Source organism: Clinocottus analis, unplaced genomic scaffold, assembly GCF_023055335.1.
Source record: "Clinocottus analis isolate CAN_PGR_092001 unplaced genomic scaffold, fCliAna1.0.p SCAF_10, whole genome shotgun sequence".
Classification (NCBI taxonomy): Eukaryota; Metazoa; Chordata; class Actinopteri; order Perciformes; family Cottidae; genus Clinocottus; species Clinocottus analis.
The window spans coordinates 4,816,099-4,841,592 of NW_027175821.1; the positions used below are offsets into that span (position 1 = coordinate 4,816,099).

The window sequence follows — 25,494 nt, forward strand, 5'->3', positions numbered from 1 at the left end:
CAAGATGGCGTTGCTGTGAAAGGTGACCGGCGTCTGCACTGAACAGAATCGGCAGTCTCGGGGCGCACCCCGCTCACCTGTCCGTTCTCGCAGTGCTGCGTGGCCTGCAGCTCGTACGGCGGCTCCACGAAGTAGAGCGAGTGTCGGGGGAACCCGGGGATTATGTTGCTGAGCTGGAAGCCAAACATCACCAGCCAGCTCTTCACATCTACGGCAGACAGGAGGGAAATTAATTAGCCGAGTGACTGAGTTAAACACGGCGGCAAACAAATCATTTCTTTTATCATAAGAAAAAAAAAGTCAACGCGTGTTTGCCCGGTGCGACACATCTGGTGTTATGCAAAGCTACCAGCGACGGTGCCATCTGCGGCATATTTCTTACTCGCGTAAGCTGTGTTTTTCCACGACAATCTGTTTCTTCTGCACAATCGAGATATCAGAGACAATGTCAGGACACGACGCGCAAAGTTCGGCTCGTTCTTGGAGATGTGATTGAACTTCGCAGTCAGACTGTTCTGCTGCTCCCACATCACATCGCTGAAAGAAAACAGGTTTGTGTAGAAACCGTCACGCAGCAGCGCACCCCCCTCCCCCCCTCCGTGAATCCGTGTCACTCCGCTTACCCGTGACGTAATTCTTGACGTCCAGCATGTCACTGAGGGGGTTGTTGTTCTTGAACATGTACAGATTGAACGGGGAGGGATCCTTCCCTATCTTGGGCCACATGCTGTAGTCGGGCGACGTCCAGCGCCCGGCCAGGACGTCGTAGTCCCGCTGGGTGAAGTGGACCAGCTTCGTCAAGGGGTCGTAGAGGCCGCCGTGGAAGCCGACCACCAGCTGGAACTCCGGGTTGGAGTCCAGGTACACCTCCCCGTAGGCTGTGTACTGCACCTGGGTGACACGAGCACAGTCAATTTACTTCGGAAGCCTTCTCCCATATGCGCCTTTTACCACATCGCTCTATTTTCAGAGCACTTAATTGATTGCAAACAAAGCGCGAGTCAACGTTTCCTGTTACCTGTTTGATCATTTGTCCATTGCTGCTGAAGACAGCCAGCGGCGTGCCGGTGTTGTCAGACGCTATATAGTATTCCTCCCCGCTGCTCACCTCCATGGCGAACAAATGTCCCTGATCACGTGACAGACAGGACACACGAGGACATTTAAATCACGCTCTCGGATGAAGAAAAGATCACTCGATATATATACCCCGAGTTCGTCCCCCACGCGCCTACCTGCAGGTCGTAGTAGAGCGACGAGATCTCCGAGCTGGAGTGGTTGAAGACGTGCGTGAACCTGGCCGGGTGGTTGAGGTCGGCGTAGAAGAACTGGAGGTGCTGTCCCACGCTGTTCCTCGTGGACACCCTGCGGCCCAGCCCGTCGTAGTGGTACACGACGCTCCAGCCGCTCGGCCCTCGGTTGTAGGCCCTCAGCAGCTGACCTTTGGAGTTGTAGTCGAAGACGTCGGCGCCGCGCTGGCTGAGGTAGCCGTCCTCGTCCAGGCGGTACTGGACGTCCCCCAGCCGCGTGATGCGGTCCCTGAGGTCGTAGCGGAGCGGCAGGATGCGGGCGCTGTTCCCGGGGTTGAGCAGGTGGAGGTTGCCGTTCAGGTCGTAGCTGTAGCGCCAGGTGGACCAGTCGTTCACCTGGATGAAATGAAGAAGGTTAGCTCTCACAGGCAGCTCAGAAGGTAGTTTCGGGGCCATATTAGGTGCCATAAACACTTTTAAAAAATCCACATCGCCGCGACTCCCTCCTCCACACCCACCTTGACGCCGCTCAGCTGTCCGTCTCCGTCATAATCGTAGCGGTACTGAGTGGTGTTGGCGTAGGGCCCGATTTTGAGCTCTCTCTTCACCACCCGGCCCATGCTGTCGTACTGCACCGTCATCCAGTACATCAGCGAGCGGAAGATCTCGTACTGGACCTCCTTGATGCGACCGTGGGTGTCGAAATGCTTGCTCAGCGTCATCACGGCGGTGGTGATGATCTGATTAATGTCGTAGTAAATGACCCCGAACTTTCCAAAGTGCTCGACCTGTGGAGGAGAAGAAAAAAAAAAACCTGAGTCCTCTGGCAGCCACGGGAGCTCCATTTCACACACAAAAGTTTGCGCCGCAAGTCGAATTATTTCATCATCGCTCTCTGCACCTTTCCAGAGATCTCGTCGTATCGGTAGAGGTCGACGGGCAGCGGCGTCTCGCTGATGACCGGCTTCATGCTGGCGATACGGAAGCTGTTGTCGTGGTAGGTGTAGTCGAACCTGGCGTTGACCATCCCCTCCTCACTGAAGCGGTAGATCTGCTTGTCGATGAGCGGCCCCATTTTGCGGTAGCGGATGGTGCACGAGAAGCCCCCGCTCTGCAGGTTGACCATCTTCAGCACGCCAGCTGTCTCGTCGTAGCCGAAGGTGACGGCGGTGCTGTCGTACACGATCTCCGACAGCTTCGCCAGCTTGCCGTACTTGTAGAGGACGCGGCGGCCGGTGCCCAGGTAGTGCGTGGCCTGGGGTCGGCCGTCCTCGCTGAAGTCGTGGATGATGGAGGCGTTGCTCTCCGGGGGGTTGTAGGTGTTGCGGATGTAGCCGACTGACACGTGTGTGAACATGGTGTGCCGGGCCACGCTGGGCATGGTGACAGCTGTGACCCGACCCGAGGTGTCAAACTCGAAGATGTACTGTCTCTGGCTCTGCAGCAGCAGCACCATGGACTGGAAGCAGAGAGGGAGGCACAATCCGGATTAATTAAAGGGCGACTCGCCTCCTGTGAAGTAGCTCCGGCAGTGATTTACTCTCAGCTGACACACTTAAATCTTCATCACCGTGAAAAATGATGTATTAATTCGCTCAATTCTGCAATTGGAAACGAGTATTAGCTTACTTTGTCGAGGTAGCTGTAGCTCCACACCTTCCCGTCCACGAAGGCGCGAGACAGGATGCGTCCCTGCGGGTCGAACTCGGTCTTCTCGCTCATGCTCCCCCTCTGCAGCCCGATGAGCTGCCCGGTGGTGGAATACGACACGTTGACCACCGCCAGACTGCTGCTGGGCAGCCACATCGCCGGCCGGCCCTGGGCGTCGTACATGATGCGCAGCGTGAACTTCCGGTGGTCGTCGTAGATCTTCTCTGTGCGCGTGTTGCGGTCGAAGTCGATGGAGAGGAGATTGCGGCCGTGAGCCTGCGAGGAAAAAAAAAGGGGGAGTTTCAGGGAAACGTTATTATTATTACCTTCAAACCGGCCGCTCGCTGAATGGGTCAACTCACTCTGAGCTTCCTCCCAAACACGGTGACCTTGCCCTTGGTCTGCTCCTTGCGCAGACGCCATTCGATGGAGTTGAGGCCGTTGTCGGTGGGCAGGGTGATGTTCCTGCGGCCGATCGTGGGGCTGACCGAGCCCGCCAGGATGTGGGGCTCCGTGTGGAAGCTGATGCCCATACCGTTGGCGTACATCACTCTCAGGGTCCCGTTGTTGCACAGCTGGTAGCTGTTCCTCACCTGGTCTGTAGGGGGGGAGACAGACAGGTGAATGGTGAGGAAGAGTAGGTGGGCGCAGGCGACATGTTGTAAAGAAAGAAGGAAATATCACATTAAAATAGGCGTTAACGGATGCCACGGATGTGTGTGCGTGAACATTTGAACTTTCTCAAACAGGAAAAAGTTAAACCGAGACGCTCATATCACTAAGAATCAGATCATGTGCATGAAACATTCATGCACCAGATTCGTCTTCATACCGACTCTGCATGAAAACAGTCGGTTTAAACTCGCTCTCTCCGCAGTCTCCCTCTTACTCCAGCTGAATGACTCACTCTCAAACTCGAGGATGGAAACAGATAAGCCCATGCCTAATGCTGAGACAAAGATTTCCCTCAGATGTCTGAAAAAAGGCGTCCTGATCACGATGATGTGATTGAAAGTAAGATCAAATTGTTTTGGGCTCAAAAATATCGGGCAGATGGGGAGTGGGGGTGGAGGTTGCTTCATTTTTTTAAAAATTTCTTTTACAAAAGGTTAGGGGGATCAGATGGCGTCTTCCTTTGAAGCTCCGCCATAAATGACAGTAATCCATAAGGCCAATTTGTAATAAAGCTCCAGGCACATTTTAACAATGCCTCAAACAGACAAGTGAAGCTTTTTCCATTGACTTGGCAGCAACAGCCTTTAGATAAATCTCCCCTGCTCTCTCTGTCTGAACGACCTCGTAATAAAACAGAAGCGAGGGAGAGAGAGAGAGGGAGAGAGAGAGAGGAAGAGAGCAAAATGAGAGCTTGAGGGGCCAACGAGAATCCACTGTGGAGGAGTTAATGAAGAGAGCGAGAAAGAGCGGAAAGAGAGGGAGACGGTTAAGTGAGTATGTCAGCAGAGAGCTGTGCAGAAACCCACACAGTGCGGCGGAAACCTTAAATGACTTACAGCTCTGTGAACAACCCTACCCTCTTTTTTTTTTTTTTCCTCCCGCAAAGCAGGTGAATCACTGAATACATCGACAACGTCTCCTCTCGGAGGCCTTTTCAGACTCCTCTGAACCGCGGTCGGCCTTCGCACTTCTGTCACGCCACTGGTCAAGAAGTGGGAGGAAATTATTCTCCTTCCTCTTTAAACAGACCAAATAAGCTCGGGGATCTTGGGAGCCGGCTGAGAGCTTGTATTTGTATGTCCTCGTGTCTCTACCAGTGTGTGTGGAGAAAGCTTGAGGGATGAGGAGGAGTCACTCTGCATGACTTAATGAATTTTGCTGTAATGATATTCAAAAGCAGGATGATCCCAGCTGGGATTAACAACTATATATTGGTAATTTTGCTCCGCGAGAGGGAGCGAGGGAAGAGCCGGACGTGGGAAAGGAGGGAAAATCATTTCCTGGAGCATTCAACATAACCGAGTGAAGATTACAAGGCTTTCAATTAGAGTCGGCCGCGTGTTCTCCACCGCGGAGGGCGGATGTTTGCGAAAACTAAAATGAAGTAGTTCGGTTCAACGCTTTGACAACACGCGAACGGACCCACCTTGACTTTATCTCTGTCGTAAAACAATGGTAGCGTATATTGCCCCACGTCCGCCTTCGCGCCACATCATCAAGCGTTAGAAACACGGGACACACCTTGCACCACCGTGTACGAGGCCTCCACGGACGACAGGTTGGTGATGACGGTGACGTCGTCGTCTCTGCTGGAGCTCTCGATGTCGATGTTGATGGAGCGCTCGATCTCGCGGTGGAGGCTCGTCACCATGCCCGTGGGGTACGTGACGTTGGTGAGGCGGCCCTCGCTGTCGTACCTGGAGGGGAGGGGGTTGGGGGGGAGGCGGGACGATGGCAGTGAGGGAAGTTGGCAAGGAAAAAGGACACGCTGGCATTTGTGCTGCATGGTAAACGCACAGATGACTCGCCTCTCTGACAGTGTGTGTGTGTCTATCTGAGAGGAAGTGGCTGTAGTTATGAGAGCCACCACTGGGGGGCAGCAGCGCTCTGCGTGAGAGGTGCCACAGGAATAATTGGGAGTGCGACGGAACGTGACGAACATTAAAACCTGCGAAAGTCATTCATTTCAGAGCCCGCACTCACTGGTAAAACGTGGTCCACCCGGTCTCGTCCGCTTTGGTGGCCAGGAGGCCCGTGTTGCCGCTGTAGCCCATCAGAGCCACCTCCTGTCCCAGGGTCGACACGCTCCGCAGCCCGCCGGTGGGGTCCAGTCCCAGGGTCACCACCTGATTCTCGGGCAGCAGCACCAGCCGGAGCAGGCCGGCCCCGCCGCCCTGGCCCTGGGCGTCCCTCCTCACCTTCACCGAATTGTTGCAGTTGTCCACCAGCATGGCCAGCTCTCCGTCCGCGCCGTAGGTGAAGTTGTAGAGCGGCTCCCCGGTCACCAGGCTAATCGTCTGGATGTGAAGCCCCTCCCCGTTGAAGACGTACAGCTCCTGCTCCCTGGGCGACGCCACCTCGTACTGCGCGGCTCCCCCGTAGCCCACGCTGGAGACGGCCGGGCCCGGCCGGTTGGCCCGCACGGCCCGGATGCGTATGTTGTTGAGGTCGGCGATGAAGAGCGTCCCGTCCGGGGACACGGCCAAGGAAGTGGGCGAGTTCAGGCCGCCGTCGGGCGCGTAGCCGTCGTCGCCGTAGAAGCAGTTGCAGTTGACGTCGTTCTTGCAGTCGCAGTCGGAGGCGACGCCGGCCAGGAGAGAGATCTCTCCGTTGGTGCTCACCTGAGGAGAAAACAAAAGAAAGCGCACAGACAGGAAGTGGGAGGCGGTTACTGATGAGATTTGGAGCGGAAAAAAAAGTCACAACTCGATGACAGAAGATGTATCACCGAAAGAACAATTCATTTTGAGTTATCAAAACAGGGGAATGCCCGAGCTGAACGTCGTCTCTGGAGATCTGAAGCAATCTGAGAATATCTTTTTTTTTTTCTAAAACGAGAACACCCACGCAGCCCGACCAGCTGTGCTGTGAGTTTCTTGCCAGCCAACGAGCTTGGACGCACAACTGTGCTCGGTATTCCTCGAGCGCGTACCTGTCTGACTCTGTTGATCTTTTTCTCGTCCGTCTCAGCGATGTAGAGGATGCCGGTGTGGGACAGGGCGATGGCCGTGGCGCTCTCCAGAGCCGCGTGGATGGCCAGCTTGCTCAGGCTGTAGTCGATACCCGGCACTTGACAGTGCATGGGCCGACCCGCGATGATGCTCACCTGGAGGGCGGAGGACGACATAAGACCGTCACACCCCGCGGTTAAGACAACGCTCCGGACTTGAAGAGACGTCCAGGCTGCTCGGTACAACGGCGCAGATGAAGCAAAACCCCAGAAAAGTGGAATATTTCAAGAGCTAATTGCCCCTGAGAGAGACTAATTGGGACAAAATCCTGTCAAAGGCACAACAAAAAGGGTTTTGCAGGGTCGATCCAGCCTTGCGGTACCGACCTGGTGGTTCTCAGTGATGCGCAGGATGACATTGTTTTCCAGGACATAGAGAGAGTTGTCCATGGGGTTCACCGCGAGGTCCGTGGGCCACTCGAGACGCACCTAGTAAGCGGAAAGAAAAGTTAAACAGGAGATAATATCCATGCTGAGGGAGGCGTTCTGAAAGGGACGCCAAGGTTCAGACAACTCTCCTCCTCATTTTTTTAAGTGACTGCGGTCCTCACTCTCTTCTGATCCATTCATTTACCCACAGACTCTTTAATCACTCCCTAAATCAGTCCCTCCCTGACCTCCCGGCTGGCGCGTGTCCACGCACAGCCGCTCCCCAGCTCGGCACTCACGGGGGCAGCGCTCCATCATTATCCATCACGCCATCGCCTCCCCCGAAAGCCGTCGTACCTGGCTGACGTCCATGCTGGAGTCGCAGCTCAGCGGCCGCACGGCGGTCAGGTCGTTGGCCCCCAGCAGAGTGGAGATGATGCCGTTCTGGTCCACCTTGCGGATCATGGTGGCATCCACGAAGTACATCAGCCCGTTCTTGTCCACCGCGATGCCTGTCAAAAAGGGGGAGATGAACGCCGTGAGCGACGACTCGTAACTCCGAAAGCCCGTTCGCGGCGTGACCCGCGAACGTTTTAAGTCAATTAAACTTCAGATCTTTCCCGGCGGCTGGAAACGGATAGCGGTCCCCGACAGCTGAATTGCTCGATGCTTCATCGAACGAGAGGGAACAAAGTGATGGAGGGGGCACTGAACTGTTAGATAAGTGTTAGTTTTGGGATGAGTCATCGGGATGCGGAGCTGAGCTCACGCTCCTCCCAGAGGGCAATCGGAGACTGCAAGCAGATTCTTCAGCAAGCCAAGTGATCCGTCGCACTCTACTTCCTCCTTTTCCTCTTTCCATTTGTTTCTGCATTTCACTTTCTTTTTTTTTGGTTGCGTTTACCACTGGTGCCGCGTCAGTCTCGTCGGTCTAACAGGCAGCCGGCGTTCAGACAGGTGTGTTTGTTCGAGGCAACCGTTGCCCCCCCCAAACCCCCTCCACCCCACCGAAATAACTCAGAGGCAGCACCGAGATACACAACAACAGATGGAGGATGCAGCGAAGGGCACGCTGTAAACGAGAGAGAGAGAGAGAGAGAGAGCGGGGGAGAGAAAGACGGAGAAGGGACGGACAGAGTGGGCAAAGCTGGTGCTGGTGTGCGCTGGCTGAGTTTGCCTGTGACAGGTAAGAGGGAATAAGTGGCTCATTGTCTTCCCACACTCATACACAATCTGTACGTATACGGACGCCACGAGTATGTGCAGTCATGCCCGCGCACGCGCACACGCACACGCGCAGGCACGCGCTCGTGTCACTAGCAGGAAATGTGACAGTGTGACATCCTTGACAGTTTGGTGTCACAATGTTCTCAGATCCAATGATCCACAAAAAAACATTCCCTTATTAAGTTTACCATTAACCTGGTTTTTAACCTCCTTCTGTGTCTGTCCTGCTTTAGTTGAGTCACGCGATCGGCACGTTGAGAAAACAAATTATACTCCGGGAAAAAAAAAGAAGGAACACTTGAGGCTCAATCTACATTTCTTGAAAATGACATTGGCGTTTTTACAAAAAAAATTGTTTTTATATATCAGCTGTTTTCATAATTTGAACATGACAATCTAAAGAATCACTTGCATGCAACAAATCTATGATTCTGTAATCGCCACAAAATATTGCCTGCACTGGGCTTATCGCGCCTCCCTTAAGCTGCAACTAACGATTAGTTGAATTATAAATTGCGTCAATACAATGTCGCAATTTCCCACAGCCCACGGGGACGTCTTTAAATGCATCGTAACGTCCAAACAACAGTACAAAAACCAAAGGTTTTTTACAATTCATAGTGACATAAAACAGCCACAAACGGAAAAATCCGACGTTTTCCCATCGAGACGATTGACTGAAACGATTATTCAATTCGGCGATTCTTTTTTGGGCCCCGTGGCTCACCTTTGGGACTCATGAGAGTGGCTTCAGTGGCTTTGCCGCCATCGCCGCAGCGCTCATCGAAGGGCAGGCACTGCTCCCCTGTCCCGGCCACCACCTCCGCGTTGTCTGGCAGCAGGCGGCCTCCCGTTAGCGAGTGAACGCGGTAGATTCTGCGGGAGTTGGTGTCGGAGATGAACAAAGCCCCAGACACCGGGTCCACTGCCAGGAAGTACTTGTGCGTCGGGTTGTTACTGAGGTGAGGGAAACAAACAATTATCATGGCGGCAAATAGCTTTTTGTTGTTTTTTTTTTACATTTGTTGTCGCTATTGTTGCTGGAACGCGCGCGAGAAGCTTTTAATTCATTGTCACAAGGATCTTACCTGTGTCTGAAATCTTTATTCCTTCAAGGGGGGGAAAGTGAGAGAAGAGCACAAGAAAACAGACGTTAATTCACACAGTCTGCGGAGTGCAACACAACGCCATTTAACCACGGGTAAACACACCCTGGAGAAAAGGTCTGTACCACAGTTTATAATTCTACCTCTATCCTGCAATCCCCAGTGTCTCACCTTTCAAGAGAGGATGAAACCCGACATGTTCAATGCCCTGAACACATCTATTCATTCCCCCCTCTCCCTGTCATGTCATCTTACTTTAATCCACAAGCCTTTCTTGTATCAGTAATGTCTAAAAAAAACAACCCTTTGAATCACAATCTGCTTTCGAATGAATCATTATTTTTACCTTAATTCCAGGATGCCCGTTGTGTTCATCGATGGGTAGACCCTGCGCACGAAGTTGAGGTCCCCGACATAGAGGCTGCCATCGATGCCCATTGCCAAGGCCACCGGCGCCAGCAGCTTGTTGCCGTCCGCCAGGCCGTTGCAGCTCGGGCAGGAGATGCTGCGCCTGCGTCCGTTTCCCATGGTGCTGGTGATGACCGGGGGCTGCTCCGTCACAAAGATGTTCTCGCCACTTCCCTTGTGAAGGATGCCTGGGCAGGGGAGGAGCACGGGCGGACTCAGGGTCATGATTTCAGTTGAATTATGACGAATTGCGATACATTTGGCGTGATCTTTACACTCTTTTAGTGCTATGCGCCAGGTCAAAATGTGGAAATAGTGAACTAAAGATATCCCGGCGGTAATCCAGAAAGCAAATGTTAGCAAGCTAGCATGCTAAAGGAAGAGGGAAAACGTTATGTATATATATATTTAGTTTTTTCAACATCAGCTTTGTCCCTGGGAGCATGTTAGCACACTGATGTTAGCATTTAGCTGCCGTCAGTCTTGTGAATATGTTCATGTCCTGAAGAAAACCGGCACCAGGATGCACCAGTGACTTGTTACTTTTTGGATGGCCAAAGCGAGGCATCGGGTCACTCTGAGGAGAACCATTTTCTTCCACCGTGCATGCGTTAAACCCCCACCCACTTCGACAAATACCGCTATGCACCACTGCTTCTCCAGTTGCGTTCATTCCATTAGCGCATTGATTGTCACAGCAGGTGAGCACCGCTGCATCAGCCCATTTATACTTCCATTCCTTTTAGCAAGACTGCACAGAGTGTAGGTAATGGAAGAGTAGATCATGCAACGAGAATGACCCCTGGCTCACTGCCACAGAGATCCAGAATAACTTTCTGGAAAAAAACGTATCCTCATCCCCCGCCCCTGTTCTAATAGTTGCTGCTGATTGGCACATGTTTACTCTGTAGGGCTGGAGTGAGAGAACACAAGCTCTTCTTGTGAAGAGGCAACACCCGCCCGCCCCCTTGACAATCACAAGTTTTGTGAGATATGCAGTACTGTAAACCTGCTGGGAGCGGCTGAATATAGACTGGTACGCACCACTGCGTGTGTTCAGTATATGATGCTTGTCGAGTGACCAGCCGCCCAGACTGGTGGGATCCAGTTCGTAGCCCTGCAGAGTGGCGGTCCTCTTCTCCCAGAGGATGAGACTGGCACAGGACTCGTATTCGTAGCCCACGGACACTACATGGAGGAGAGGGTGGAGGCGAGAGGAGGAGAGGAAAAAGAGGTGACGACACAAAGAAGTGAGAGGAATTGGAAACTGAGATGATGCAAACATGAAAGAAAAGTAACACAGGAAGGGAGGCTGTGCAAGAACTTCATTTGAGCATAACCTCCCGAAGTTCATTTAAGTTGTGAAACGTGTGATACGCCGAGCAGCTAGTTAGCACATGTACCAAAAACCTGCACTCACACCTGACTAACACGCTCACGTGCCGCTAAATCAATTAAAAACCTTGTTAATTGGAGAGATAACCCAGTGGGCCTATAAGCACACGAGCTGCACCAGTTGCCATGGTTAAAAAAAAAATAAAAAAAAACCTCTGCCGTTGCTCCGATAACGTGCACATGTGCTGACAGTCTGATCTAACTAAATGTACAAATAGGCAAAACGAGTGCAGATGAAAGCAGTGTGTTTGTGGGCATGTGTGTGCGCGGGCGCGTGCGCGTGTTATCGTGTTGCAACTCGCTAAAAGGAAAAGTGTGTTAACACGTCAACTCCCACTTGAGTCACGGCGAGTCTGCTGTCTCCGCCACCTTCTCAGCTTCGTTACAATAATACAGTCTACCTGCGTCTGTATCCGCACTTAGCGGAACGCAACCTCGTCGTAAACCGCGTATGTGCTTTAGCATCTTTTTGAGAAACGCCGCGCGCTCTCGGAGGGGAAGTAGGGGACCTTTTTGAGTGACTGTAATTTCTCAAACAGAATGCCCGCCATGATTTCAGTCCGGGCTGAAGCCCCCAGATGTCTGCCGCATCTGTGGCCCGACAGCCGTGTTTGGCTGACAGCGTCCGTGAGCGACTGTGACAGCAGAATGTAATAGCGCCGCGGCTCCCCTGGACTCCCCGCTCGCTGCTCCAGTGGCTAACTGCTAACTCACCCTGATGGCTAATAACCCTTCACCACAGTTACGGCTGGCTGACTGAACCACAAGCGGCTTCAATGAAAAATAGACGTGGGAAGAAGAAGAAGAAGAAGAAAAAAAAAAGGAAAAAGAAAAAGAAAAGCACTTAACTGTGGCTATACCGCGGAGTTGATGGAGGCCGGGTTTCTGGTGTATTAGCTTCCCTTCAGGCTCCCTAATTAGCACTCTCTCCATTCTGTCATAGCCGGTGCTGCCTCACTGGTAAAGTTTCTAGTCCACTGAAACCCCCCACCCCACTTCCACTATCCCTTCCACTCACCAACAGCTTCAGAAAGCCCGTAGACCCTCTGCCCGTACGCGTCGGTCTTGTCCCAGATGTAGGTGTAGGCCAAGTTGGGCGAGGCGTGGAACCACTTCTGGAAGAGGTGGCCCTCCACTGCCACCATCAGGTGGACCTTCAGCAGGCCCATGGACACCACGGCCGGCGTCATGGTCACCTTGAGCAGGGAGCGGTAACCCTGCGTCCTGGAGCTCAGGTAGCACAGCTTGAGACTCGAGCCCGGCACCTCGATCTGCTCGTGCAGCACCTGGAAGACAAAAAAAAAAAAAAAAAGGGGAGAGGGAGATCACAGGAGAGAGGGATTAGAGGGGGATTAGCGGCTGACGGGGTAATGGGGGTCACGCGTCCCCACTGACGGCTGAAGGACAAAAAAAGCGGGTGAAAAACAATGGAAGAAATAAAGAACGAGAGAAAGAGGGAGCACATGGGAGAGAGGGAGGGAGGGAGGGGAAAGCTATGGAAGCGAAAGGAGAAAGAGAGCCACAGGAGACAGGCGTACAGGAGAGAGTGGGAAGAGAGCGAGGGAACCAGAAGGGAGATTAGCCGGCTGCCAGAGGTCAGTGGTACTGCACCTGTGTCTCCGGTATGATGGGTTTCTCCCCTGGCTTGGAGCTGAAGAAGGAGGAGAGAGGGGATGCAATCACAAGAGGGTCAGGCCTGACGAAGCCGCTCAGGTCGCAGCCCGGGATCGTGTTCTCTTCTGTCTTAAGCACCAGAGTGTCCATAGCATAAAACTGGCTCCAGGGCAGCCACACCGTGCGCTCCTGGCTCAGGAAGGGCGCGCGCTCGAACCGCAGAGTCAGTGATGCACCACCGTTAGCTATCAGGTCAAACCTGGAGAGGTTTGGAAGAAGAGGACGGGAATAAGGTACAGATGCAGGACGCGCCGTGCCGGTCGATCACACACTCTCAGTGTTTGTTTCTTCCAATATAACATTTACTCCACTGCTTTAACTCATCCACATAAAACACCTGGAATAGATTTTTTTTAATCGATTGCGTTACGTCACGACTAACTTTTACCACACACACACACACATAGAGACATGCTGTCGGGACAACAGTAAAAAGGTCTGAAATATAAATAGCACAATGTTAGAACGCTGGTAAAAGCGATTGCATTGGATGCTCTTCAACCTTTTGTCTCCACAGTAGGATTAACAGCTGTGGGATAATGATTAGTACAGAAACAGGTCATCGACATGGCCAGAGCTTCTGGGGCCGGAGAGCCTGTAACAGGTGGAAGAAAAATAGCACTCATCAAAACTAAACAAGGTCAGACAGGGATATCATGTTCTTTCAAGTCACAAGTTTGTGAGACTGGTGAGTAACTGCCCCTGCGGTACAAGGTTAATTAAATGTTACCAGGAGTTCGGATGTTTCAGCGTCAGCTGGGCCTAACTGGGAGAAAAGGCGGCAAAAGAAAGCACTGATAAGAGGAGGAGACGCGTGCTTAAAGAACCTGAGACAGGAAACACAGAAATTGCACATTTAATGAGTGGAGGTCCGACCAAAAAAGCCAATGAATCAACTTTTGAAATACCATGTTACGGATGTCAGCCAGACTTGAATTCAATATAACTTTGTAAGTGAAGAAGTGGACAGAAAAGTCAAATTAAAGGAGCCTGAAACTCCCCCGGAAACTTGAAATCCTGCGGGAAGGAATGGAAAGACATGTCAGGTGAGTTAACCAAATGTGTTCGGAAGGTGGCTATTAAAGCCAAGAACTGTGGTGCTTAAACATCCAATTTCAAGGTTGTCTCTCATTTTAGCTTCTCAAGTTTCCGTGGTGGCCTGTGTCATTTCATTTCACACATTGCGACATATCTTTTTTTGAAGGAAACTTCTGTTGGCGTACGATTGTAAAACCTCGTCAAATATAAACACAAGTCCTCGAGCAATTGTTCTTAAACATTATGTTTAGTCGTTTCATATTTTCCTCGCACATTATTTTAGCATTGTTTGCATTTCGTTTTCATTCCCGTTACCATTTTTATTAATACATTTTCACCGAGGAGATTGAGTTTTGACTCTCAGTTGTGTTGTTCTTGTAAATACATTTCCTCTGCCGTTATTTCAAAATCCCCTTTCTTTGCCGTATCTAATTATCTGTGGCTGCGACGGCCCAGTTTCCTCATGGGATCATTACAGCTATCTAATCTAATCTAATCTAATGTGATCTAATGTAATCTAATTTTACAATACGGCCTGTGTGGCTGAGGTAGCTGCAGTGGTGGGTCGCTGTACATACATGCCGTCCTGCCGCGTCAGCGTGTATCCGTAGTGGGGGTAGTTGACAAAAGACACGTTCACCCCCACCAGAGGGGTCCCATCTGTCGTCAACACCTGACCCCGGATCAGAGACGCCAAACTGGAAGAAGACAGAAGACACAGAGTGAGGCGGCGATAGTCAATCTATCAACCCAATCTTCCTAACCATCAATCATCTGGTTTGATTAATCTCACCATCTTTCAATCACCCTGTTTGCCCATTCATTCACGGCTCTGGTCTTCCACCGCTCATTAATTAGAGACAATCAGCAAACCGCGCCAGCCAGATTAGCTCCCGTCAATCATGTAAACAAACCATGACAATGTCGATGGATGCGCGCGTGCGTCTGTGTGTGTGTGTGTGTGTGTGTGTGTGTGTGAGTGTCGTTGCGTCCAGGACAACTGATAGGACACATAGGATGTCGTTTAAATATATATACGGCATCACTTTGATGAGCTACTTTCTTTTGAAACATCTCAGCGCATGCAGACGAGAATCAGCAGCACGGACAGCGCTTCACAGTTGTTGAGGTCTTGACTGGCTCTGTGAACCCTTCTGAAGTCTTTTTGATATTTGTGTCAGTGGATTGAGAGCTTTACTCATTAATTCATATCGCTTCATAACATGCAATCTCACAGGCATGTAAAATCATTTTTTTCAAACATTACTGTCAAACATGAAAACACTCTAACCCTGAATTATGAAAATGAAAGATGCAGCTCATAAAATCCTGCATCAATTGCTGTCACTCACTAAGTGATATGAATACGAACACTGATGTGTGCGTGTGAGGTTGTGCGCTCTCCCGCCGTACCTGGAGTTGAACGGGTTTTCCCCCGGCAGGACGTGGGTGCTGTCCCGTCCCACGAGCATCTTGACGCGGTCGTAGAAGGAGCGGACGCGGGGCTGGAACGCGGGGCTCTGCTGGATGACCAGCAGGGGGTCCCGGGAGCCCCGACACAGCGGGCTGTTCTGACAGGGACTCTGGATGCAGCAGTCTGGGTCCATGCAGTCTGTTAGGCCATCTGAGAGGGAGGGGAAGAGCAGCAGTGAGGTGGTGGCGAAGAATGCACAAACACAACATGAAAGTGCATCGCTGTCAACGCTTGTCATATCCACCTATTACCAGCCAAGTGAAGCCAATGCAGTGGTGCGAGAAGCAGTGCCATGGGCTAAAGTTAGAAGAGAGGGGATGTTTGTCGGGGAAGTTGGAATACAGGTTTTGTAAATGGTTAGTCTAATCCAGACAAAGTCTGGGCTTTCCGTTATGGTTATAAATACAGCTTGCATTCTCTGTTCTGGCCACTAGAGGGGTGACTCCTCTGTTGCAAAAAAAAAGTCTGGTTGTATAGAAGTCTCTAAGAAAATGACCTTACTTTTTCAAACATTATAAACATGAGTTTATGGTCTAGTTTTAAGTCTTCTTCAATACAGCATGATGTACATTCAGGAAATGATGGTCCCAATCAGAGTAAAATAGACCATAAAGCAAGAGATGCTTTTGGGCGGGGCTAGCTTGTGATTGACATGTCGCCAGTGCCAACAGAGCCGTAAATGGCGTCTCGATGTCACTCCTCCGCAGTGCATATATGGTCACTTCCCCGAACTGGTTGCCAAAAAAAAAAGCACGATGGCGATGGCCGCGTCCCGAGATGGCGACAGCCAAAATGCAGAACTCAAGGCTTTAAAACCTCAGTCCACAGACGAATGTGTGACGTCACCACGACTACCTCGGCTTCCTGGATGCAGTCCGTGCCTACCACCGCATGTCAGATTCACGCGTAAGCAAACGCCATACATCATCCTCATAGACGTAGACGACAAACCACCTGGCCGCAGTGCACACAGCTGTCAAGCAAGCATTTCAGTGTCGGGAAATATTGTCTGGCTATAATGGAAGACTTTATTTTGGTCGGAGCATTTGATTTGTTGATTGCTGTCGGGGGCGCAAAAGAGGATTTCAACCAAAAAATGCTTCTAGAATAAATTGCCTCCCCAAGCTTTCGTTCATTATTCTGCCCTCTATCATGCGTTATTACTTTCACAAGTCTTTTTTTTCCTCTTCTCCCCCCAAGAGGCATTCTTAAGTGAGGGCTGCACTTATAATGGTTCCAGCAAAAATGTCCTCCTGCCCGCCCCATTTCACCTCCTTCGTTGTCCTTGTTGTCGGCGCAGGAGGTCTCCATCGCGACGCTGCAGCCGGGGCCCCTCCAGCCCGTCTGGCACTCGCAGTGCCAGCTCTGCTGTCCCATGGTGCACTGGCCGTTCCCGTTGCACAGGTTAGGGCAGCCGTCTGCGAGGAGAGAGGAGACAGGGGGAAGGGGGGAAGAGAGAGGGAGAGGGATGACGGGAGAGAGAAGCAGGGTGATGCTGGCTTGCTTTATGACAGATGAAAACAACACACACACGCACACACACACACACACACACACACACACATATATGCTTATGATAGACCAATGAGTCTCACTCAATTTAATAACCACGTGGTGGCATACTTTAAGTATTGATTGTTCAAGAATCAATTTAATTCAGCGCGTCAATTTTAATGCACACCTTCCCAACGTGTGTGTATGTGCGGACAGACCTCTTGATTCACTTACTTGATAGAGCCCCGCCCGATCATTACACTCTCTTTCTCTCTCTCAGTCTCTCTCTCTCTCTCTCTCTCTCACTCTCTCTCTCTCTTACTTATGATTCAGTCTAGGTAATGGGATTCTGATGGCCTGAGAGTAATGCTTTCTCATGAGAGAATGGGATTATGTTCGCTTGAGTGTGTGTGTGTGTGTGTGTGTGTGTGTGTGTGTGTGTGTGTGTGTGTGTGTGTGTGCGTGTGCGTGTGTGTATCAGCTAATAAACCTTCACTTTAGTTTATGCAAAAAGCTCTACCAGAATCTGAGGCCCTGGAGCCAAGAAAGTTCTGTAACTAGCATAGCGAGGCCATCCTCAACTCAAGAGTGGCTTTAAGGCAGGGGAAAGCAGACATTTTAAGGATGTCTGGGAAGGGATTTTGCAATTATATTGGGGCAGTTTGATCTTGTCAAAGTATTATCTGGTCACTTTTGGCTGGTTGTAATGCCTAAAGAAAATGTGAAGGAATAGTTTGGCGTTTTGGGAAATAGGCTAATTTGCTTTTTGCACACAGTTGTACGACCTGAGCTTTGGAAAAAAAAAAAGACTGCAAACAGCTCGGTCTGAAGCGCAGCAATTTACATGTTGTACCTCGTCTGTTAAATCGGTACAAAAACCTTCTGTCTTGATGGGAGGGCGGGTTGTGTGCGGGCCTGGTTTTTGGCAGGGAGCAGTGACGTCTTGTCACTTCGTGGTCACCAGGCAGCCAGCAGAGACTCCAAGACGTTATTGTGGCCGGCCAAGAAAAAGTCACACACATAATCCCCTGTACGAACGAGGCCCGGCTAGCTCTTTGCCAATGTTTCCAGTCTTTATGCTAAGCTAAGCTAGCTTTCTGCTGGCTCCAGCTTCACACTGAACGTACGGATATGAGAGTGGTATCAAACTTCTCATCTTACTCTTGGCGAGAAAGCACAGAAGTGTTTTCCCCAAAAGACTATTCCCTTAACCGGTCAGATTGTAGGATTTTCGGCAACACCTAGCGGTGAACTGAACCCTATCATGTGGACCAAGTGGTGAGGAGAACTAGCGAACACAAAACTTCTTATTTTTAGATCATACGAGAAAGAAAAAAACACATTTCTACCAATAGATCCCCTTAAATGCGACACACTGGCCCTTTAAGATAACTTATATGTCAAACAACAGTTCTACTAAAATGGGTCCAAACGTCCGCTAAATGCCAAGAGATGAATACATTTTTGTATCTGAAAGCTCACTATGACATTTTCATCTTCCATTAGGGTATTTTGCATCCATGCTGGGACAATGTTGTCCATTAATGTCATTTTCCAAAAAGGCCTTTAACTGCTGGCCTGTCTTGCCATTTTCCCATATCTCTCTAAATCACACCTTTTCACAAGTCTGTGTGTTTGCCACATTATAATCTATCAGCGAGAGTGGGGAGAAGAAGAAGAAGAAGAAGAAGAAAAAAAAAAAAGGGCATTATGACACACAATGACAATGTTTTCTCCGGCAGCACAAAGAGCCTCAAACAAACTTGTCACAGTGATTTCCTCTTCAATAAATGAGGGAGCAGGATGCGACACTCTTAAGTCTACCCACGGGATATGGAGGCAAAGACAGGGTTGACTGATAAAACAATACGTGCATGCGCGCAAAGGCACTCACTCATACATATACACACACACACACACACACACACACACACACACACACTCCGACGCACCCTAGAGATATTACCTGACGTTTCCCACTCAGTAGTAGTGAGTGCCGACACCGAGTGAGTGAGGACAAAACAACCCAGTGAGAGATTATAAATATAAAACGATTTTCATTGCGTCTCGCTCAAGAGATTAATGAACATATTTTCACTCAAGTTGCACTGTAGGATTTTGCCCTCTAACAAATCGCCGCATCAATAAAGCCACGCATTATGAATACAAATAGCGCAATCTAAACCGTGGCAGCGGCTAAATTAACAGGCATTTCATCCCGATTGGCTTTTTTTTTTTTTTTATCATATGTCTCAACCACCAGGCGATGAGGGAAAGTCAACAGAGGACTTTGAGAAAGGCAGGGCGCCATCTTGTTTGACCTCCGCAGAAGAGGTGACGGGAGGAAAGAGGGGAGGGGGAGGTTAAGCAGAAAAGCTTAACCACGTTTTCCAGCTCAACAAGAGGAATAAAATCAAAGGTTTTTATCTTTAATTATTACCATTTTCTGCATCAGGGGACTGCTCATGATGCTGTATTAACAGTCGAGCTGGAATAGATTGTCCCTGAGTATTGAGCTCGGGGAACAAAGGCAGTTAGCAGTGATTGCCTGTTAAATGGAGTTGCCATTTAAAGCAGCCAAATACTTATGAAGCACCCGGACAGGACAATCCATAGTGGGCATTGATCGGCTTGCCTGGGCAGACCGACACGAGACTCCCCTCTCTTTAATGCCAGGGCCCAGTCGATACCCCTCTCATACTAACTAGAATAAAGTGGGATTTCAGAAACTATTAAGTCCACCATCCCCACTAATGTAGTTGGACTCTGATGAAATCCCCTTAAAAAAGGAGAAGAAATTGCCTTGGGTTATGGGTCAGCACACACTTTTGCGCGCGTGCGCGTGCGTGTGTGTGTGTGTGTGTGTCGGTGTCGGGGTGTATGACTGAATAGAGAAAGAAACTGTGTGAGAAGATAAGCAAGAAGAGAAAGAGAGAGAGAGAGAGAGGAACAGAGATAGAGAAAGAATGAGAACTTATAGAGCATAAAAGAAGACTTTGTGCAGAAAAAAGTTCCCCCTGTTCTCCCCATTCCCCGTGTTTCCAGTCTCTCCGAAAGGTCACGCAGTAAAGGTCGCGGCCATAAATCCGAGACCGCGGCTCTATAGATGGACCGGATAACGCTGCGCTTCCGTGGATAAACCTCCACTCGCCCGCTCCTTCCCTCCATTCTCGATGAGCTATCTCGGAAATTATATTGATCACTTTGCCCCGCTCGTTCTCTCCGACCTGCTTTCCCTTCGGGGCTCCATCTGTTCTCCTTTGCGCTCCCTCCCTCCCTCTCTCTCTCCGTCTTGCTCCCTCTTTAACCCCCGCGATTTACCTTTTTTTTTCTTCTTCTTTCCTCTTTCTCTCTGCGCGCTGGTTCTTCATAAAACAATGAGAGCTATTCCATTAAGCGCAGAGGGTGAGAGGACACTCTGGACGGTGCTCCGGGGACCCGTACTGTCAGGCAATCTGTGCCGCTCCGCGTAACCCGGCGGAGGTTCAGCTGCGGGGCTATCTATTAAGCATTCTCGCCGTGCGTGTGAGACAACTCACCCTCGACCCGCGCCCTTCTCTGTTCTGCGTCAGTGTTTTAACCTTAGCCACGCTTCTGTTTATCTCTTTGTGATCTGACTAAACTGTTTGGCTTTTTCTTCTTCTTCTTCTTCTTCTTCTTCTTTCCTTTCGAGGCTTAAGTCGGAGAGGATGGGTTTGATGAAAAGATAGAAAAACCTGCAATTAATACTGTACGCTGGCTGAGTCGCACACACAAACACACACACACACACACACACACACAAAATAAAATACATTAGACGCTCTTCCGTGGCCGCGGCTGTTGCCACGAATGTAAACACGCACACACTCGACAGTATTTTTATTCGGCACCACATTAGGGCCTCGCATCAGTGGCCTATGAAATTCACCAATTACCTCGAAAGTTCTTTACGGCTCTCATCGTTTTCTCCCCCGTGTGAAGCCACTGTGTGTGTGTGTGTGTGTGTGTGTGTGTGTTTTATACGCAACGCACGACTATAGAATACCTGAGCGGAGGAGTTGGGTGTTGGGTGCGTTTTCCACGTCAGGGAACATGGAGAGGAACACGCTCACACGCATGCACATCCACACGTTCACAGCACAGCCCCCTCGACACTTCTGATACCACACTGGGCTCTACGGTCACCTCACGACACACCCGGGCCCCGATGACGGCGAGGCCCCGAGCGCGCGGCGCACGGCCGGAAATGGGCGCGGAGCGTGCGCCGCGCGCAGGGGGGGAGGGGACAGAGGGGGGGGGGGGTTCGTCGTCATCGAGGGCCGGCACTCTGATCTACGGACAGATAGCACCACAGAGTCTACAGAGCCAAGCCAGGTCGAAACCCACAAAATGCAGCAGCTAGCTTCTACCACCACAGGCTAAAGAAACAAAACAAAAGAAAGAAAAAAAAAACACACCAGAGTCAGATACGGTACCTGCTTTGTCAACCATGCTCCCATGGTCTGCAGTGGGAGAAAACGTGCAAACAGGTAAGAGATGGGGAGAGTAGTTTTGTCTTTTTTTGTCTTTTTTTTTCTTTATAAATGCAAGCAACATCATGCAGAGCTGAAATGAACAACAGGCAAGCGGAGATAAGCTAACACCGACAGTGTCTGGTGCTAGTGAAGTGTGCTTTGCGCCAAGCTGAGGCCTGACAACGCTTTCATCTTGGGCTGATGCTGCAGTCAAAGCTGCCCTACTTTCTGATGGGGGAAATGGGGAGATCACAAACTGTTATTCCCCTGCCTGTGTGTGTGTATATATATATATACGTATATACACTGTATATGTGTGTGTACGTGCACAGGTGTGTTGCTTTGTGTGTGTTTTGGTGTTTGTGTGTGTGTGTGTGTGTGTGTATCAGATTGCAATCACAGTGCTTGTGGTGACAGGGAAATGAGACTTTGTGTCTCAAAGCACTCTGGGTGAATCACAGAAATCTGGCACTCATCCATCCAAAGTGACAGTGATGTCATATGAGACAGTGATTGACTGGCATATAAAGGAACACTCAGCACGCACACTGGCACAACTGTGTGCATGCACACACACACACACACACACGCACGCACACGCACACGCACGCACACAGACAAACATCGTGAGAGAGAGATTTTTTTTTTTAGATCCCGGTGAGGTGAAGAGTTTTACCTTTCATCACGCAACTTTGGTGTTTCAAAAGCCAAAGAAAGTGACACTCCTGGGGTCTGCGGTTGAGAGGCAACCCAAAAGCGTCTAAATCGTGCTCTTTTGTGATCCCACCTCCACTCCTCTCCTCTCTGTTCGCCCACCTCCTACATCACCTCCCTCGCCCTCTTCAAATTCCCCAAAGTCTCCCTTTTGCCTCCTCATTTCCACATTCCTTTAACACAGAGGAAAGGAGCTGCCAGTTCTGTCTGACTTGGTGTTTTTTTTTTGTGTGTGTGTGTGGGGGAGGGTGTTGTGCCCACCCACGTGTCGACACAAAGACACCCAAGCGCACGCACACACACACACACACACACGCACGCACGCACACACGAATGCACGGAGGCGCTTACCGATGGTGCAGTGCTCTCCGTTCCAGCCCTGGTGACACTGGCACTTGCCGTCCTTGCAGGTGCCGTGTTTGATGCAGAGCGGGTTGCACACCCGCTGATCGCAGCCTGAGCCCGTCCAGCCCTCCTCGCAGCGACAGGCTCCGCCCATACACACTCCGTGGGTCCCGCAGTCGACTGAGCACACCTCTGAAAGGAACGCGGAGGGATCTGGGTCACGCGCACGTCGTTGCCGGGGAGTCAAACGTTGATGCCGTTTGTGGGTTTGTGCACGCTGCCACGATGGAAACACTGATTTGGTGACTCGAGATGAAAGGATGTCTGGATTGTATGTCTGCGCGACATCTATTGTATCAACAGATGTATCTTCATGTTGAAATGAAAGATTTAAAAGCAATAACTTTCACCAGGAGACAACAGGCCTCTGGGTACAGACATGCACCTCTCCAACAGAGGACCAAGACACACAGACTGTGTGACAATTCTGCATCCTTTCGTTGGCGTTGTGTGTGTCTTTGTTGTCGACATGCATCTTTTTGTGCTTTTCCGTCTCTTTGCGGTAATTTTGTGTCTCTTTGTAGTTGTTTTATGTCTCTGTAGCGCTTTTGTTTCTCTTTATGGTCTTTTTGTGTCTGCTTGATGTCATTTGTGTCTCATTTGGTCATTTAGCGTCTTTTTATAGTCTTTTTGTGTCTCTTTGAGAAAATGTTTGTCTTATTAGGCTGTTTATTGTCTCTGTGTAGTCTTTTTGTGCCTCTGTGCATTCATTTTATGAATCTTTTTGGTCATTTTGTCTCTTTGTGGTCTCTACGTGTCTCTTTGGAAATGAAGACAAGGGCGTGGCCCTGACACGTGGCGCCCTCTCGGCCTGTTTAGTAATCCACCCACGACTAGACCGTGGACACACTTTCACTTTTAAACCCGAGCTTTGAATCTTTGCCGTGTGACTTCATCCCCTGTGACGGTGCGTAACAATGTCAAATTACCCAAGTGCAGAAAAGTTAAGTGCCCGAAGGCGGAACGAAAACAATCAAAAACAATCAAACCGGCATTACACCGAATACATCCATCCGCTGTACACCTTCAGTTTAAATCAGCGACAGCGCTTTCGAGAAGACGGGGTTTATTTCCTCCGCTTCCATCACAGTCGCTCTTTGGGAGGCTCGCCGGTTGCAGGCGGCGGCGGCGGCGGCGGCGGCGGCGCATGTGGTGAGATGTGACAATCCGGCTCCAGCTCTCGGGACCCCCCGCGGTGTGTGGGAAATGCAATATGTACAGATGTTGTGATACACACTTGCCGAGGGATCCCGCGGCGTGGAACAATGTTGTCTTTATTAAAGTTAACTATCGCTTGTCTCACAAAAAAAAAATAAAATGCTGGAGCTCGCTTTTTTTGCGATCCTGCGATGGAGGGGGAAGCCTCCGCAGAGCCAGGTGGAGGTGGCCGTCCCTCTTACGGCGCCGGCTTAACAGCTTTATCCTGTGGAAATTGAGTTTTGTATTGTAATAGGCGTCTAAACATGAGCTCAGCTACTTTTACAAGCAATATCAATTTTGTTGTTCTACTTCATCCAGGAGGGTGCAGCTGGGAAAATATGAGCCCCGGGAAGCGACTGCAGGCGCCTCCATTTCCTCCTTCTTATTGTCCTCATCGGCCTTCATGAGGACCTGAGATTTGTCACAGCTGTGATGTTCAAAAGTACAATTAAAAGTTGTTTTTTTATTGTCTTAGGCTTATGAATAGTTGCTGTGGGTGTGTCTGCGTGTGTGTGTGTGTGTGTGTGTGGGCTGTGTGCGGGGGTTTGTTATTCGCTCGCCGGGGCTGTTTGTGGGTGGTTATTCTTCATTTTCCTCCAGTCTTCCCTTTTGTTGCTGTGGCTGCTTTTTTTCTCACATTTTATTTATTCAAATTCTTTGTACATGTTGCATGTTGCTACTTTTATGCAAAGCCCATTGTAATGAAATGCGCCGCACAAATAAAAGTGCCTTGCAGCGGCCATTTCGGATTTTGAGCACTACCCTGATAATCGTAAAAAAAGCTGTCATGACCGTGCCGTCACTGGCGGTCTATCGAGAGAGATGATTTTATACAGCTTTGACAGTAAAACTTGTCACGTTGGTTTTTTTTTGTGCCCGTTTGCTCCAATTTGGCCGAGACAATCCAACAGTTGCTGTTTCCTATTTCTGAGCAAGTTGTAATTTTGAAGCAGCTTGAAATCCAAAAGAATATTCAATAAAATTGCTCAACGAATTATCCCCGGTGTCCTCGGGGGTCCTCACTCCATGTGGGAACGATGGGCAGTCTTCCTCCCTAACTGCGACATGCCAAACTCCTTCTTTGCCGCAGTGGTACGTACCCATGGAGCAGTCGGGTCCCATCCAGTTGGGGTCGCAGCTGCACAGCCCGGTGTCTGGTATGAAGGCCCCGTGGCCGTGGCACTGGTCCGGGCACTGGGCCCTGGGCAGCTCGCAGTGCAGCCCTCCCCAGCCCGGCTTACAGTGGCACTCCCCGTTCACACAGATGCCATTGTTGGAACATGTCGGATCCAAGCAATCCACTGCATTGAAAAAAGCCAGAGATACACACCCATGTGAAATAAAAACAACAACACAAACACAGGAAGAGGAAAAAAAAAGAGAAAGAAACAAAAAAAACACGCGCGCGCGGTAGAAAATGTAACATCAGAGCTGATGTCAGACGCAAATTAAATATGAGAAAGAGGCGCCACAAAGGACGTGTTTTGGCTCTTTGTGTACGCAAAACGATGATGAAACAAAGGAAAATATTACCAGACGTATTACTAAAGGCAATTAAAGCTCAGGATAATGAACGGCCCGGTCTATAATTGCATTGGGCACGGCAGCCATCGGTGCTCCGCTCTCTGGGAGAGCGGCGAGTCTCGCTGACACATTATTCGGTGGCGGGTGCTCGCGCACGCGTGCGCGTGCGCGAGCCCGAGCCCGCTCATGCATTGGTGTGTGTGCGCTAATACAAAGGGGAGAATCTGACACTGTCAGTCTGCCAGGTTGACAGGCAGCTCTGAGTCCGAGCAGTGAGTGAAAACCAATTTGACAAATTACCTCCTCCCGGCCAGGAGCCCACCCGCCGCCTCTCCGGTCGCTCCCACTTCCTCCCTCCCTCTCTCTCTCTCTCTCTCTCTCTCTC

At 50.3% G+C, this 25,494-nt stretch overlaps 1 protein-coding gene across 8 annotated transcripts in view; it reads right to left on the reverse strand.

Annotated features, from left to right (window-relative positions):
• tenm2a (teneurin transmembrane protein 2a) overlaps positions 1 to 25,494 on the reverse strand; it is a 199,878-nt gene that overhangs the window by 2,559 nt on the left and 171,825 nt on the right. For 6 of the 8 annotated variants that reach the window (XM_068583910.1, XM_068583892.1, XM_068583884.1 and 3 more), the window contains 25 exons: positions 24,686 to 24,886; positions 22,332 to 22,517; positions 21,228 to 21,254; positions 16,548 to 16,694; positions 15,216 to 15,426; positions 14,381 to 14,500; positions 12,702 to 12,963; positions 12,109 to 12,376; positions 10,740 to 10,883; positions 9,634 to 9,883; positions 9,270 to 9,290; positions 8,909 to 9,138; positions 7,312 to 7,466; positions 6,913 to 7,014; positions 6,508 to 6,681; positions 5,559 to 6,196; positions 5,097 to 5,272; positions 3,263 to 3,498; positions 2,880 to 3,176; positions 2,152 to 2,709; positions 1,769 to 2,038; positions 1,236 to 1,646; positions 1,019 to 1,129; positions 624 to 891; positions 78 to 208 (listed from right to left, as the gene is read on the reverse strand). In XM_068583910.1, the coding sequence (XP_068440011.1) occupies positions 78 to 208; positions 624 to 891; positions 1,019 to 1,129; positions 1,236 to 1,646; positions 1,769 to 2,038; positions 2,152 to 2,709; positions 2,880 to 3,176; positions 3,263 to 3,498; positions 5,097 to 5,272; positions 5,559 to 6,196; positions 6,508 to 6,681; positions 6,913 to 7,014; positions 7,312 to 7,466; positions 8,909 to 9,138; positions 9,270 to 9,290; positions 9,634 to 9,883; positions 10,740 to 10,883; positions 12,109 to 12,376; positions 12,702 to 12,963; positions 14,381 to 14,500; positions 15,216 to 15,426; positions 16,548 to 16,694; positions 21,228 to 21,254; positions 22,332 to 22,517; positions 24,686 to 24,886 (5,594 nt within the window). The remainder of the gene's footprint in view (positions 1 to 77; positions 209 to 623; positions 892 to 1,018; positions 1,130 to 1,235; positions 1,647 to 1,768; positions 2,039 to 2,151; positions 2,710 to 2,879; positions 3,177 to 3,262; positions 3,499 to 5,096; positions 5,273 to 5,558; positions 6,197 to 6,507; positions 6,682 to 6,912; positions 7,015 to 7,311; positions 7,467 to 8,908; positions 9,139 to 9,269; positions 9,291 to 9,633; positions 9,884 to 10,739; positions 10,884 to 12,108; positions 12,377 to 12,701; positions 12,964 to 14,380; positions 14,501 to 15,215; positions 15,427 to 16,547; positions 16,695 to 21,227; positions 21,255 to 22,331; positions 22,518 to 24,685; positions 24,887 to 25,494) is intronic. The other 2 variants (XM_068583902.1, XM_068583937.1) reach the window with 1 other exon arrangement.